General features: G+C 35.2%; 1 protein-coding gene across 1 annotated transcript in view; it reads right to left on the bottom strand.

Moving 5' to 3' along the window:
- Positions 1-16,710, bottom strand: part of LOC123537955 (titin-like) — a 402,126-nt gene that overhangs the window by 367,885 nt on the left and 17,531 nt on the right. Inside the window, exons 6-16 of the mRNA XM_053530681.1 lie at positions 15,241-15,354; positions 13,620-13,806; positions 11,809-12,029; positions 10,941-11,063; positions 10,266-10,457; positions 9,597-9,711; positions 8,924-9,165; positions 7,810-7,932; positions 7,372-7,563; positions 3,108-3,295; positions 2,446-2,478 (exon numbers count right to left, since the gene is read on the bottom strand). Of these exons, the coding sequence (XP_053386656.1) occupies positions 2,446-2,478; positions 3,108-3,295; positions 7,372-7,563; positions 7,810-7,932; positions 8,924-9,165; positions 9,597-9,711; positions 10,266-10,457; positions 10,941-11,063; positions 11,809-12,029; positions 13,620-13,806; positions 15,241-15,354 (1,730 nt within the window). The remainder of the gene's footprint in view (positions 1-2,445; positions 2,479-3,107; positions 3,296-7,371; positions 7,564-7,809; positions 7,933-8,923; positions 9,166-9,596; positions 9,712-10,265; positions 10,458-10,940; positions 11,064-11,808; positions 12,030-13,619; positions 13,807-15,240; positions 15,355-16,710) is intronic.

Genomic DNA, 16,710 nt, shown 5'->3' with positions numbered 1-16,710 from the left:
TTGATGGTGGAGGGAAGACCCCAGGTGCCCCTCCAAACATTTCAGGCTTAGTAATAGGTATGCACCTTGGTAGAACAACCAACCTTCCATAAGCCAGCTGGGTAAAGCCACCAACTTTCTGTAAGTTAGCTAGATGGCTCACTCACAAGTCAATACAAGGCAGGGCTTTGTACTACCCGAGGGTGAGGGTAGTGGGGAGGGGCATGTAATTCTAAGTAAGCAACCCCAACCAGGCACCACGATGACTTTAGATACATTGTCATAGTAAAATTATTCTTGAAAACATTGGCCTCACTCAAGAACTCAATTTATGACCCTTCCATTCAAAGTTCTGTGCTTTTCCTACTGCCAAGGTGGACACAACATAGAACACGCAATAAATGGTTATGCTGGAATAATATTTCAAATTTGTGCTGTCAAAAACAATACCAAATATCTTATTTAGTATTTTCATTTCTCCCTATTTTTATGAAACTAGCTCAAAAACACCACAACTTCACAAAAAAGGCATTTTTTGTATCTATGGATACAGGAGTATTAACATGATTTTCATAATAATGCTTGCATTTTCCATTTCAAAATAATCAGTGCATAGGTGTTAGCTCTATGGAAACTTAAGTTGTGAAAGGTGATAGAATATGGACAAATTTCTTCTGAACACTGTGTTGACAAAAAGTAACTATCATCAATTATTTGTTTCATAGGATAAAATTCATTTTAGGAATCATTTCTTTATTGTGATGCATTGTTTTTACTGTAACAAATTGTCTTTATTGTAACAAATTGTCTTTATTGTAACACATTGTCTTTTTTGGCCAAGTCTTGCATTTCTTGTGTCAACTACCTTCTCAGTATCTTCACATAAATCTAAGGTGATGACTCATTTTGGAGGATTTACAATCTTTTAATTGCCACATAAGTCAAATGTTCAGTTTGGGGTCAAATGGATTTAAGAAACATTAATCACGCTAAACACACTAAATTAGATGTTCTTATTTGAAAAAAAAATCTACACAAGCATTAGAAAGACAGGTCTTCAGAAAAGAATTTTGTCCATATATATATATAAAGGCCATTCACTGCAGAGGTATATAAAATTATAAGCATTCAATGAAAATATCTCAAACACAAAATGCAACACACCCTGTTTATCTATGTAAATTTGTAAGCATTCAATGAAAGTTTCTCACACAAAAATGCAATACAAAAATCATTTTTTTTAAAAATATAAGCATTTATTGAAAATCTTTCAGACGCAAATACAACACAAAAATTTCATTTTAAAAATATTTCCTTTCTGTGGGGGCTGATCTTTGTGCTGAGCTGTTCGCTATTCAGTCTGTAAATTTTCAGTGAACACCCCTTTGAATCAGTGGTACTGCCCAAATTGAATGATGGACCAGTCCATTTTAGAAATTTAGCAGGGTGAAGGTTAAGGTACATGAATGATGAGAACTAAGGTCCTCTTCCTATATCAACAGCTAATGTAACATAAAAATGTCTAGCAGTACACTCCCTTATTCATTTATCATATAGCCAAAACAATATACTGTAAAATCATTAATATTCGTGGGGGACTAATTTTTGTGGATTTCGTTGTTAAGTCAATCCACGAAATTTAATGCAAACGAAAAGTAAAATTCCCCTTCAGATTATGTTCAAAAGTTGAAATCCACAAATTCATATCCCCACAAAATTGCCGTTTTAACCAAAACCACGAAATTTCATGCCCACGAAATTAAATGATTTTACAGTACTGTAAAATCATAACCAGTTTTAGGGGACTATTTTCTTGGATTTCATGGTCATTTACATCCATGAAATGAAATCTCGGTAACCAATATTTCCATTATTTTATCTTTTTAAATTTGAATTCCATGAATTCTTGTCACCATGAAATACCTACTTTAAAAAAACAAAATGAAAATTTATTTCCAACAGAACTGAATGATTTCAGTTTGTCTAAAACAAACTTCTAATTGGTTTTACACTCTACTTCCTTTAAAAGGCATAGACAAATATTTTTTTAAAAATTAAAGGTAGATGAAAATAACATTTATTTCAGGAAAAAAAAAGCATTTTTCTATCAAACACCATTAAACGCATAGCATCAGAAAAAAACAAAAAAGACGAAAACAAACATTTCTAGCTCAGAGTAACACAAAAAAAATGGGCACTGACAAAAGTTTGTAGCATGTAACATCTATTTTTGTTTCCACAAATTAATACCATTTTCTAAAGGCTACTTCAGATTATAAACCTGGTAATGACAAAATATTTCTACATCGCATCACCATAACTAAAACAAGGAATCGACAATAATTTGTAGCACTTAATGCCCAAATGAACCTGAAAGTGACTTTGAGATGAGAATGACATGAAATGTTAGATATGATTCTGGCATACACAAACCAAGCTAAGGGGAATAACTCTGTGATTTTATACCTGTCTGGCCATACAGTGTGTTCTATCCCTGCCCTGATATCATTTATACACAAATATTACAAAATAAAGTAAAATATCAATTTTTGCAGCCTGATAAAACATTTTTGTTCCATAATAGGCTTGCACAATTTTGTAGAATGACTAATATATTCATCAAAGACATACTTTTTTGTAAATTCATATCAACTTCCTTCAAACAATTATTTATTTAAAAAAGTAATTTCCTGTAAATAGTGTAAAGAGATAGCTGTTATTCTGAAATCAGCCTAGCTAATAGTACGTTAAGCTTCTTTTAACTAACAAGGCAAATGTAAGGTAATGATTTCATATATTAAATGCAGTTTCTTTTGATTCTTGTTAGGATTTCCTTGTTAATTTCAACTCATGCTCATGTTATACACATAAAAAAACAGGACAATAATTGAGCCGCACCATGAGAAAACCAACATAGTGCGTTTGCGAGCAGCATGGATCCAAACCAGCCTGCGCATCCGCGCTGTCTGGTCAGCAGGATCCATGCTGTTCGTTTTCAAAGACTACTGCAATTAGAGAAAACTGTTAGCGAACAGCATGGATCCTGACGAGACTGGTCGCAAATGTTGGTTTTCTCATGGTGCGGCTCATATTTTTTACAAGTAATAACAAGACACTGCTCTACATACCCGTCAATGACAATAACTGGCAGGGCAAGTCTTTCCAGCAGAGCTCGTCCCATTCTTCCTGTATCCTGAACTTCACGCTCCACGTCTCCTTTTTCCGGACTGTACCTAGCCAGAGCATCTCGCACTGAGATATCACCTGTTAATGTCTGTGCAACAACCACCATTAACTGTTCTACTCGTTCCAACAACTACAAACAAATAAACAAAATTCAATGAATATATGCGAAAAGACCATTATTCAAAATCGTATACAGTCCAATACGATAAAAAAAATTAATTAATATTTTACTATGTTATGAAATGACACAACTGATTTATTATAAGAATTCTTTTATTACTTTTCTTAGGTTGTAAATCACACTGACACAATACAGGCAATACTGTGACTTTCCTGCTTCAATTGAGGGGGAAGAAGACAGAAGACCCTCCCAACATTGTATCAGGCACAAGCAGACAGCCAGGTAGAACTACCGACCTACCACAAAACAGTAGCATTACTTCCTCACACCAGGAATTTCTACATTTCAAGCAGCCTTACAAACCAAGAGGTGAGAAGCATATGATTCAGAACCTGATTTTAACCACTCAGTCATAGAGGTATTTCATTCTGGGTACTGTCTTTATACAATGTACACTTACAATATTAAAGATATATTTGATCAAAATTCATATTTCTAAATATGAACAATTACTTCATAATATCTGTGTAAACATAAATGTAACATATATGTACAAACTATGCTGTGTGTTTGGTTTAGCATTAGTACACACCTAATACAGGTATAGTTAAGCACAGTATAAATGTGTAGTCGCGCTAGAAATACTGGAAGTGTTTTCAACAAATAACTTTTACACATGGTATTTAACTGTGAACATAGCTCTACAAGCACAGTTAATTTATTTATTTAGTCAGGTTAAACGAATTTCTCCTTTTAAAGTGAGTATCTAAAAATAAACTATGTAATAATGAAAGATGTGCAAAGGATACCTTTAAGTATTCAGGTAAAGTTAAGACCGAATAGAGCAGGTGACACAGTTATCGACAGTCTATAGTTATCGACAGTTCTGTTGATCTTAATTGATTATTAAGTAAAAATAACGTCATGGAAACCCAATAATATCAAAATGTACCAGAAAAATATTTTATGTGTTCGTTTCATCGTTTTTGAAAGCTGTGCGCCATATTTTTGACTGACCAGAGACAATTTCGTCAGGCACTGTTTGGTGTCATTTCTAAAAATAGAAGTGCTTACGTCATGCGGTAAGAGTACCGGTGTCCTAAATCTTGCTTCTGGAAATTTTCGCTGTAGTTTTGGCGGGTTATTAATGTTAATTTGACCTAATGACGTATATTTGTAGGTTGCATACCACAAAATATTACATGCATCTATTGCGGGTGTCAAATTGGGGGTGTCGATAACTATCTCCGAATTTCAGTGATGTCTACAGTTATCAACATGGTCCCTAATAATATTTAACAAGAGGACCATGATGGTCCTGAATCGCTCACCTATCTCCACATGACCCAGTGTTCAACTGAGTATGACATCGTTATTTCTATTATTTGACATAGTGACCTAGTTTTTGAGCACATGTGACCTAGATATCATCAAGATAAAAAATTCTGACCAATTTTCATGAAGATCCATTGAAAAATATGGCCTCTAGAGAGGTCACAAGGTTTTTCTATTATTTGACCTAATGACCTAGTTTTTGAAGGCACGTGACCCACTTTTAAACTTGACCTAGATATCATCAAGGTGAACATTCTCACCAATTTTCATGAAGATCTCGTGAAAAATATGGCCTCTAGAGAGGTCACAAGGTTTTTCTATTTTTCGACCTACTGACCTAGTTTTTGACCGCACATGACCCAGCTACGAACCTGACCTAGATATCATCAAGCTGAACATTCTCACCAATTTTCATGAAGATCCATTGAGAAATATGGCCTCTAGAGAGGTCACAAGGTTTTTTCTATTTTTAGACCTACTGACCTAGTTTTTGACCCCACGTGACCCAGTTTCGAATCTGACTTAGATATCATCAAGATGAACATTCTGACCAATATTCATGAAGATCTCATGAAAAATATGGCCTCTAGAGAGGTCACAAGGTTTTTCTATTTTTAGATCTACTGACCTAGTTTTTAACCCCACGTGACCCAGTTTCGAACTTGACCTAGATATCTTCAAGGTAAACATTCTGACCAATTTTCATGAAGATCCATTGAAAAATATCGCCTCTAGAGAGGTCACAAGGTTTTCCTATTTTTAGACCTACTGACCTAGTTTTTGACCGCACATGACCCAGTTTCGAACTTGACCTAGATATCATCAAGGTGAACATTCAGACCAATTTTCATGAAGATCCATTCAGAAATATGGCCACTAGAGAGGTCACAAGGTTTTTCTATTTTTAGATCTACTGACCTAGTTTTTGACCCAACATGACCCAGTTTCGAACTTGAACTAGATATCATCAAGGTGAACATTCTGACCAATATTCATGAAGATCTCATGAAAAATATGGCCTCTAGAGAGGTCACAAGGTTTTTCTATTTTTAGATCTACTGACCTAGTTTTTAACCCCACGTGACCCAGTTTCGAACTTGACCTAGATATCATCAAGATGAACATTCTGACCAATTTTCATGAAGATGCATTGAGAAATATGGTCTCTAGAGAGGTCACAAGGTTTTTCTATTTTTAGACCTAATGACCTAGTTTTTGACCCTACGTGACCCAGTTTCGAACTTGACCTAGATATCATCAAGATAAACATTCTGACCAATATTCATGAAGATCTCATGAAAAATATGGCCTCTAGAGAGGTCACAAGGTTTTTCTATTTTTAGACCTACTGACCTAGTTTTTGACCCCACGTGACCCAGTTTCAAACTTGACCTAGATATCATCAAGGTGAACATTCTGACCAATTTTCATGAAGATCTTGTGAAATATATGGCCTCTAGAGAGGTCACAAGGTTTTTCTATTTTTAGACCTACTGACCTAGTTTTGATTGCACGTGACCCAGTTTCGAACTTGACCTAGATATCATCAAGATGAACATTCTGACCAACTTTCATAAAGATCCCATGAAAAATGTGACCTCTAGAGTGGTCACAAGCAAAAGTTTACGGATGGACGCACGGACGGACGACGGACACCGCGCGATCACAAAAGCTCACTTTGTCACTTTGTGACAGGTGAGCTAAAAATGTTACAAAATGAATATTTGAGTCATCAAACCTCTTTTCTTATTTAAACTGAGTATAGCAAAATGGTTCATATATAGCATTTAGATGCTTACAAACCATCTTTTCCCTGAATTTAAATGTTTTCTCAACATAACAGAAGGTTTAAATATTCTCCCTCATAAATGAGCACTGCAATCAACATATTGAGGGATGGCTTCGCTGTCTTTGTTTTGGCGAAGTTGTATTTTACAAGTAAAATGGCAGGCCGGGTACCAGAAGAGCCGAAACGACATGGACAACCATCATTCTTGACACCCGCGGAGGAAAATCTGCTGTTCCGATACACAAACTTAATGGTGAAAATTGGTACATAGACAAATTCATCTACATGAATAAAAGCTATGTTTCCTTTTACGAGTTTTTAAGGAAATGATTACGTCATAATTGGTAATTTTCCATTCCAAGACGCGCAACCTAATTCACTTATGGAAAAACACCATATAGACCTTACACTGATATTATTTCTGTGTAATACTCTCGGCAATCCGATAACATTTATTTCTTTAGTGTCATTAATTGAATCAATTAAACAATTAGTGGCCAATTAATTTGCGTATGTTGATGTCGTAACCATGTGATTTGAAGGAGAGGCTAGCTAGCGTGTCGTCTGCACATTTTTTTTTATTAAGTAAACAGTTTTACGTGAATAAGTTGAACTTTACTATATTTATTTATAAAATACTGCATAAAATTTCCAGAAAATTAAATGTCATATATAGCTGTCGATAACTGTATCCAGATGTCGATAACTATGTCAACAAAGGAGATTGATTTTTTGATCGTCATAACGTGGACATATCACAGTAACCGGGAAATACCTTTCCAAAGGGCCAATCAAAAACCGTTCTACATAAAAGGATAGATATTGCAACAAGTAAATAAGGAACGTAATTTGTGTATTTATATTTAGATTAAACTGTCGATAACTGTGTCACCTGCTCTACATAAATTTTATGGAAGAAAGAAAAATGCAATACACCTAACACTGGACAAATATATCCCACCTTTTCTGACTGAGCAAGGAACATTGAAGCTACATTCAGTCGGTTGGCACGTTCATTGTTCCCCATCGAGAACCGTTTCCAGGCTTCCTCTAGCCTATGCGCAAGAATGGTATTGGGTTCAATTTCCATTCTCAATGATCGTCGCAGTACTAGGGCTGCCTGTACCAACTGCTTGCCATATTCATATGTACCCTGGAAATATAGATGATCAGACATGTAAATTTATAATAATTTATTTCAAATGCTTTGGACACAATTTAATACATTTCTTTCTAAAGACAATTCTGTTTTAAGGGCACAGTCAAGGCAACGACAAAATCTGGCTGCTAAAGGCAGGTGAATGGTATTGTGTCAGGTAATTAAGTCATAAAGAAATTGCAAATAACAAAGACCGAATAATACAAGGGGAACAATGGGAGAAATTTTATGGATACAAACCCCTGCGGTTGTCTCCACTTGTTTATGCTCCTCCTGTAAACTATCAATCTCCTGTGGGGACTGTCCTATGTGTGTCTGTGTCTTCAACATCACATCACACAGCTCTACTATCCAACTGATTGCCTACATAGAAAAAAAGTTTGGTAAACATTTAAGTTAATATGGAAACCAAGGACAAAGTGCACTGTTAAGTTAAGAAACAGCCTGAAGTTTGTATCAGTTTGGTTAAGTTGCATCAACAGAATTTTGGTCATATGGGGACTATACTGGAGGAAGACACAAAGGTGCCCCTTGGTGTATTAAATACTGCATGGGCAGGCACCTGTGTAGAGCCAATGACCTTCTGCATGCCAGCTGGATAATGAATTCTACATAGCAGGTACCAACAGAGTTTCTAACTAAAATCTGTGAATGGTAAGATTCAACCACCATCAAAGCAAGATACTGTGAAATTGTTTAATACCATGGGCAAACCATTTCATGGTTTTGGAAATAATGGTATTTTGTAAGCATATATATTTGTGGATTTCAAAAGATAAAATGAAAGGGAATCTTTTATGTTCATAGAGATTAAAGTTAATGGATTGATGTAACCAGGAAACTGAAAAAAAAAATCGTGGGCAAATCAATTTGAGCCGCGCCATGAGAAAACCAACATAGTGGGTTTGCGACCAGCATGGATCCAGACCAGCCTGCGCATCCGCGCAGTCTGGTCAGGATCCATGCTGTTCGCTAATGGTTTCTCTATTACAATAGTCTTTGAAAGCGAACAGCATGGATCCTGACGAGACTGCGCGGATGCGCAGGCTGGTCTGGATCCATGCTGGTCGCAAACCCACTATGTTGGATTTCTCATGGCATGGCTCATTTGTAGTTTGGCCAAATTGACTATTTCATTGGAATATGAAGTTGTGGATTTCAAACTTGGAACATAAAATGAATGGGAATTTTACTTGTTCATTGGGATTTAAGATAAATGTTTAAAGCTACATTCAGACAAGATAATGTATATTTAACACTGTCAAGACATAAAACATCGTATCGTAAATCATCAAGTATTGCTGAATAGTTTTCCATAGTTAAAGACTACTGTCAAAGTATCTATAATACTTACCTGCTCTGCATCATTTTCACAGCTGCGTAGCTGTAACATTTGCTGCAATTTTAATTTTCTAACTTCAGCAAGATCATCACATCGCATTTTTCTCTCCTGTAACTCTTCCAGACGCTGGTTAACATGTTTGATTTGACTGTCATAATCTGGGGATATGTCTTTTCCAAAAGCATTTTTGATTGGTCGAGACATTTCATCCAACAGGCTGTGTCCATCCTGCATTGCTCGACTTGCTGATAAATCTGAAAAAGAAACGGTTATGATATGTAAATATTAAGCAACCACATTCATTTTTTGTGTTTCCAGGATACCTACCATCATTACATGGAACTCCACACTTTTTGTTTTGTTTTATTTTGTAGAGTTTAAAGCCACAGCAACATAATACACATGAAGCATTTAATGATGGCAGAATACCCACAAGTCCCTCAGGTCATTATTTCAAACAAGAGCTGGTCCTTTGGTAGAACCACCAACTGTCTTTTAGTCAGTTAGGTGATGACAATCATGAAAGACTTATAATGGAATTTGACAGGTGGACTGTCTGTGTAATTTCAGTGTATGCATGTAGTACTGAGAATCCATATCAATACAGTAATTATTTTTTGCATAACTGTGTCCTGTATTCAATAGTTATCAATTGATATTACTTATTGTGAAAATTTCTACTCACCTATAGCATCAACTTTCTCTTTCAACAGTGCGAGAGCTTCCTTCGCTGCCTCTACAGTATCAGCTTCCTTATCATTGTATAATATCTCTAACAGGTCATCTAACTTCCTCGAAAACTGTAAATACATTTCACATGTATTAGTATGCTTTAATATGTCTCTATGTAATCACTTTACGAATGAAATTTTGCATGCATGTACTAACAGAGAGACAAATATACAGAGGTGGTAGACTAATCATCTTAGAACTGGACAAAATATCAAGTACACTCTATCAACTTTGTGGTCTTCCATAAAAAGCCACCTGCACTATACAAACTGCCTAATGTATTTTAAATTTGCTTCAAACAAAAGGAACAAAATGCTGTTTAGGTGATATCTGTAAGTGTAATATTTGTAGGGCTAATACCTGTAGAAGGGAAATATCTGAAGGTGAAATATCTGTAGGGGTGATATTTGTAAGGGTAATATATGCAAAGGTAATATCTGTAAGGGTAATATCTGTAAGGGTAATAAATTTAAAGTAATATATGTAGGAGTAATATCTTTAAGGGTAATATCTGTAGGGGTAGTATCTGTAAGGGTAATATCTGTATTGGTTCAATAAGCTATAACTGATTTGAATGCACTATGTATGAAAATCAAAATGTAAAACTGCATGGTTTTTTTACCTCTTCTGTTAATCTATGGAATCGAACTGATGTGATTAGAAGGGTTCTCCGTCTCTCTAAACGACTTGCAAAGCTTCTACAGACTGTGTCCATATAATCTCTCTGTGCACGAATATCGTCTGAGTACTGGGCTTGTCCATCAAATAAATCCTCTGCCCGATGACGGAGTTCTGCGTAATGACCATATGTATCCTAGAAACAGAAAAAAATTGTTATACATTTCAAAATTATCAGAAGTCACATTTTAGCATAACATAATTAATAATATTGATTTCTTAGAGTGTGTTAACATAATTGTACTATTTTGTACAATTATAATCCAAAGCATTTCATTTATTGACTTTGTAAACTAAAATCATCTATGTGTCTGATCGCATGATTTAAGGTTTAAGGTAGTGGTCCTGTAATGAAAATCAGTAAATTACACATTCTCCATATACGACCTTGGCATTCTGTCTTTTTTTTTGCAAGTCATGTGCACATAAAGCTACGTTTACCTCTGAGTTATTATTATTATTATTATTTGTATGTACAACACCACTAAGTATGTAACTGTACAGAAATAGGCGTTAAATCAAATTTTTCAGTTTCAGTTTTTCTCATAATTTGAGCTTCATAAAGTATATAACTTAAAACATATTTGTCCTTAAAATTCCTCTGACATCTGGGACTTACTGTGCATTTGATTTCCAATTCCTCGTGTCTTTTTCTCAAAACTTCAGCAGTCTCATACGAGTCTCCGATATCTGACTGCGAGGCTAACAACTTCTCCCCGGGACCCAATATCCAATCAACAACCTGTAAATGTCAAGATAAATGAAATATATTTGAGATCTCAGATTTACTTTCCTAAAACACATGATGCATTTTGTTCTTTAGTGAATACTAAATTATTCAATTTTAAAGATCTTAACCCTCACCCTGCTAAATTACTATATTGAACTTGTCCATCTTCAATTTGGACAGTACCAAGGTGCTTACCAAAAAGATACTGGCTGAATGGCGAACAGTGCAGATCTAGATCAGACTGCACGAATCATGATCTACACTGGTCGCTAAGGCAGAATCAATCGAATCCAGCATGATAAGGGTTAATATTTCATATGGGGTCTAATGTATTGTCAAATACGTGGAGATCAGATCTTATAAATTTCATGTCTCCAAGAATTAGAGGATCAAATCTGGATTAAAACCATTCCTGCTTATCAAGAGTTTCTTGAATTAAAGTATTTACATTTTCTTCAAGGCTTATTATTTTATTCTTAATTAGCCGTTTCATATTCATACGTGTTTTTCCTTAATATAATTAAGCACAAATGGCTGTTTTATGTATATTTATTACATGAATCGCCGTACTGTATGACCGTTTTAAGGTCAACACAATATTTTGTTGCGCTAAAGTCAAAAAGTTGAAAAAAAAGTAATCTGATGTTGTGTTATAATTTATTGAATAGCTGACATTCAAACCTACTGACCACAAGCCATTCAGTAAGTGTAAAATATATATAATATAAAAAAATATTGTCAACAGACTAATAATAACCTGTCTAATTTCTCTCTGCACTGTATCTCTCTGTACATCAACATTTAACGATCTGTCTCTGTTCTCTAGGTATATTCTGATCTTGTCAACCCGACTTTCTATGTACTGTAACATCCGTTTCACTTGCTTCTGGGCCTCGAGGTTATCTAGCGTGGTCACAGACTCCTCACCTCTCATTGCTACATCACTGTATTGCTGTAACTTCTGTAGCAAGTCCTGGCCTGTAGAATGTAATAATTGTCATATACAGTTGAACCTGTATTAAGCAGCCACTGTATTAAGCAACCACTGTATTAAGCAGCCACTGTATTAAGCAGCCACTGTATTAAGCAACCACTGTATTAAGCAGCCACTGTATTAAGCAGCCACTGTATTAAAAGCACCACTGTATTAAGCAACCACTGTATAAGCAACCCCCTGTATTAAGCAGCCACTGTATTAAGCAACCACTGTATTAAGCAACCACTGTATTAAGCAGCCACTGTATTAAGCACCACTGTATTAAGCAACCACTGTATTAAGCAACCACTGTATTAAGCAACCACTGTATTAAGCAACCACTGTATTAAGCAACCACTGTATTAAGCAGCCACTGTATTAAGCAACCACTGTATTAAGCAACCACTGTATTAAGCAACCACTGTATTAAGCAACCACTGTATTAAGCAGCCACTGTATTAAGCAGCCACTGTATTAAGCAGCCACTGTATTAAGCAACCACTGTATTAAGCAGCCACTGTATTAAGCAGCCACTGTATTAAGCAACCACTGTATTAAGCAACCACTGTATTAAGCAACTACTGTATTAAGCAACCACTGTATTAAGCAACCACTGTATTAAGCAACCACTGTATTAAGCAACCACTGTATTAAGCAGCCACTGTATTAAGCAGCCACTGTATTAAGCAACCACTGTATTAAGCAGCCACTGTATTAAGCAACCACTGTATTAAGCAACCAGTCAGCTTACTTCCCAAATTGACTTTCTGTGGATTTTAGTCAAACTTTAACCCTTACCATGCTAAATTTCTATAATGAGCTTGTCCATCTTTCAATTTGGACAGTACCATTAACTGTTAAAAGGGGTGCTTACCAAAAAAAGATAATGACTGAATAGTGAACAGTGCAGATAATGATCAGACTGCATGGATGTGCAGGCTGATCATGATCTACACTGGTCGCAAAGGCAGAATCAATCGTGTCCGGCATGATAAGGGTTAAACATTAAGCAGCCAGATTGGCTAAATACAGGTTTGACAGAAATCCAAGATTGTACATTTCAATTTTCTTTTGGAGGTCTGATACTGACCCTTTCAACTATAATATCAATATTTCTGGACATAGCATTTCTCTAGGACAATCAATGAATCTCCTCTATACAAAACTATGTTTATATGGGTAATTATACATGCACAAAATACTGAATTCTTACACCAGTCATAGTTTTAGGTGCCAATAAAAGCAGAAATTGGTTATCATGGTGACTGCAAACCTATTTCTTCTGCACCTCTCCAGGTCAGAACCAATGATATTAAGGTCCAAAGACAGTATTTTAGACACTGTTAAATACCTTTTCCTTGAGTGAAAAACTGTCTTTGAGTGAAAAAACTAAAGGCTTAAAACTGATTAATTTTCCTATTGTATGAATTTGCATTTAACACGAACAGACAGCTCTAAAACTTCCACTGCTACAGATATGATATTATTAAAGCTATGGCAACTGGGACATTTGTTGTTCTTAAATCTAAGCTTCAGACTTAAAATGCTGATGAATTTTAGCCCAAATTCAAACAACAATGACAATATATTACCTTGACCAAGGATCTTGTTTGGCACTGACAGGATGGATTCCTGGAAGAATCTATGTTTACGAAGAGCTTCCACAGGACTTATGGGTGAGTCTGGTCCCTGGTTCCGCTGCTGGAAACCTATTTCGGATTCTGATGTATCTAAATGTGAGGCTACTGCACGAGCTTCTCGTAGAAATTTTTCCAAGTCCTACATAAAAAACAATTTAATAGATAATATTGAATACTAGCAAAGGGCTGACAATAAAATTATAAGTTCCATTAAGGTTTCGATGGAGGCCTTGAGAAACAAAAATCAAACAACAACAAATCATAGAAAGAAAGAGTTGTTTGACATGAAAATTGAACAGCATGTAAAACATGTATATTACTTTACGAAACAAGTGTCAGTATACTGATATAAACATTAAATTCCGGAAAAGGGCTGCCTAAAGGGGCTCCACTTCCGGACAGTTAAACGCCTTTAAAAACTCACCATTTTCAAAGAACAGTTACAAATGTTCGTTTTGTTGCATTTGCAATAGCGTGCGAGTGGTGAAATTTCGCATAACAAGGTGGAACACAGTTTTCAGCAATTGTTTATCATTATTTCTTTACATATGGCATTCATTTTCAAAGGGAGACAACTGTTCCCGATTATCTTAAGTACAAATGGCATTCATTTTCAAAGGGAAACAACTTTTTCCGATTATTTTAAGTAATCTTTGAGAAAAAGTTGTCTCCCTTTGAAATGAATGCATTTGTAAAGAAAAAAGATAAACAATTGCTGAAAACTATGTTCCACCTTGTTACGTGAAATTTCACCACTCGCACGCTATTTGCAAATGCATCAAAACAAACATGTGTAACAGTTCTTTGAAATGGTGAGTTTTAAAGGCGTTTAACTGCCCGGAAGTGGAGCCCCTTTAGGCAGCCCTTTTCCGGAATTCAATGTTTATATCAGTATACTGACACTTATTTCGTAAAGTAATATACATGTTTTACATGCTGTTCAATTTTCATGTCAAACAACTCTTTCTTTCTATGATTTGTTGTTGTTTGATTTTTGTTTCTCAAGGCCTCCATCGAAACCTTAACCTAAGGTTTCTTGTACAAATGCACGCAAACACACACTAATACTGTTAAGTCACCCATCCAACTTTTTTTGGATTATATTTTTTACAATTTTCCCTTGTATTGTTTTACTAACCCCTTCATAAAACATTTCTGTAATCATTTCTATAGCTCCTACTTGGATCTACTAAATATTGTATGTTTGAACCAGCCTAAATAATGTTATTTGTTCCTAGTAGCCTTTTCATATTTGCTTTTCTTAATTTCAGTTAATATATATGTATATATTTTAAGCAGTCTATTTTGTGACTTCTATTTTCTAACCAGTCTACTTTCTGACTTCCTTACCAGTCTGTTTTCTGACTTTTTAACCAGTCTATTTTCTGACGTTCTAACCAGTCTATTTTCTGACCCAGTCTATTTTCTGACTTCTAACCATTCCTAATCAGTCTACATTCTGTCTTTTTTACAAGTATATCTGACTTTAAACCAGTCTATTTTCTGACTCGTCTATTTTCTGACTTTTTTAACCAGTCTATCAAATCTATTCTATTGAATAGTCAGTACTTACCAGTCTATTTTGGAGCCAGTATGTATGGTGATACATCAAAGTTCCGCTCATACTGCCGATCAGTTGGTTACGATCTACGTACGTGTACAGGCGATTCAGATTGATGAACTGTGGCTGAAATTAAGGAAAATTACATTTTCATAACAACCTCTTCCAAGAGCAAGATCCTATGACAATGGAAAGAAAAAAAGATAACAATTATATATAATTCTGTTGACTTTCGAGAAAGAAGAGAGCAAAATTCTTTCTCCCTGCCCAACCAAATAATCTGCTTTTGCTTTACTGTTTTATCAATCTTTGCAATGACTGAAGTTATAGTAGTCGCAACTTGACCGCGATGGTTGGCCTTTTGGCTGATTATTTATTTCGATTATTTCATTGTAGAAATAAGGGGTGTAGCCGTCTGATTAGTGTGTTAAAATGTGTACTTACATTGGATCAGTTAAAACTTTCCAATACGCACTTTTAATTTCATTTTCTAGTGCAGCTCGTGTTTTTTCTTTCAACAAAATTTGCTCGACAATACTGTATATATAAGAAGCGTTACCGTACAAGCGTTTTACGTACGCTCCTTTTCAGCATTAGGTTTTGCCTCATTACGTATTATAATACCAAGGTCAACCATCGGGGTCAACTTGCGTCTACTATAAATGTCAAGTATCTACACATATTTCATAATATTGGGATAATTATCTGGATGTCTTACAGATGTAAACTTCTATTAAAACTAGTCATTTCACATGTACACCCAACTGTAACAGTCCAAACTGATGCTGTTTTTTTTTATTTTTGGAACTGGCTAGGGCTTTCTCAAAGGGCTGTTGGGGGGGGGGAGGGTTCTGTATATATGTCTAATAGCCTACAATAATGTTTCATTTACCAATATATACACCAATACGCTGTCCTATAATAAAATTATGCTGGCCTGTTTTTCAAAGAATGTATTTTCTTTTTTCAGATTTTGATGGCCAACAAAGAGACCCATACAAAAACATGACAGTTGTGTTTTCAAAGCATACCACTGCAGATATACTTCTGCAAACTTAGAAGTCAAACAAAACGAATGACCTTCATACATCTTGTATCTTCAAACAATTCAGTATCTATACATCTATGCCACCAGCTGACTATATCCCATATCAAATGATATTAAAAGGAAATTGACAGATTGTAAACACACCGCTTCAACGAGGATTTGAATTTCATTAAACTACCAACAAAAGATTTTTAACGGCTTACGATTCTGACATTTTATACCTAGTTTAGTTATATAGCTATCTGATGAATGAGTCACAATCCTAGTTTTTATAACAAATTTATATATTAGTTTTGATTATTTAGAAGATATAAACAAGAAACTATACACATTCCTATTTAGTTTTTGTGCTATTTCAATATAATATAAACTGCCAACAGAAAATTTATGGGACCATCAGGAACATGGTATTTCATTTCATTTTTTCCAAAAAA

Source organism: Mercenaria mercenaria, chromosome 18 (assembly GCF_021730395.1).
Source record: "Mercenaria mercenaria strain notata chromosome 18, MADL_Memer_1, whole genome shotgun sequence".
NCBI classification, from domain to species: Eukaryota; Metazoa; Mollusca; class Bivalvia; order Venerida; family Veneridae; genus Mercenaria; species Mercenaria mercenaria.
The sequence above is the reverse complement of the archived record's forward strand: the minus strand, read 5'-3'. Positions and strand labels throughout refer to the sequence as shown.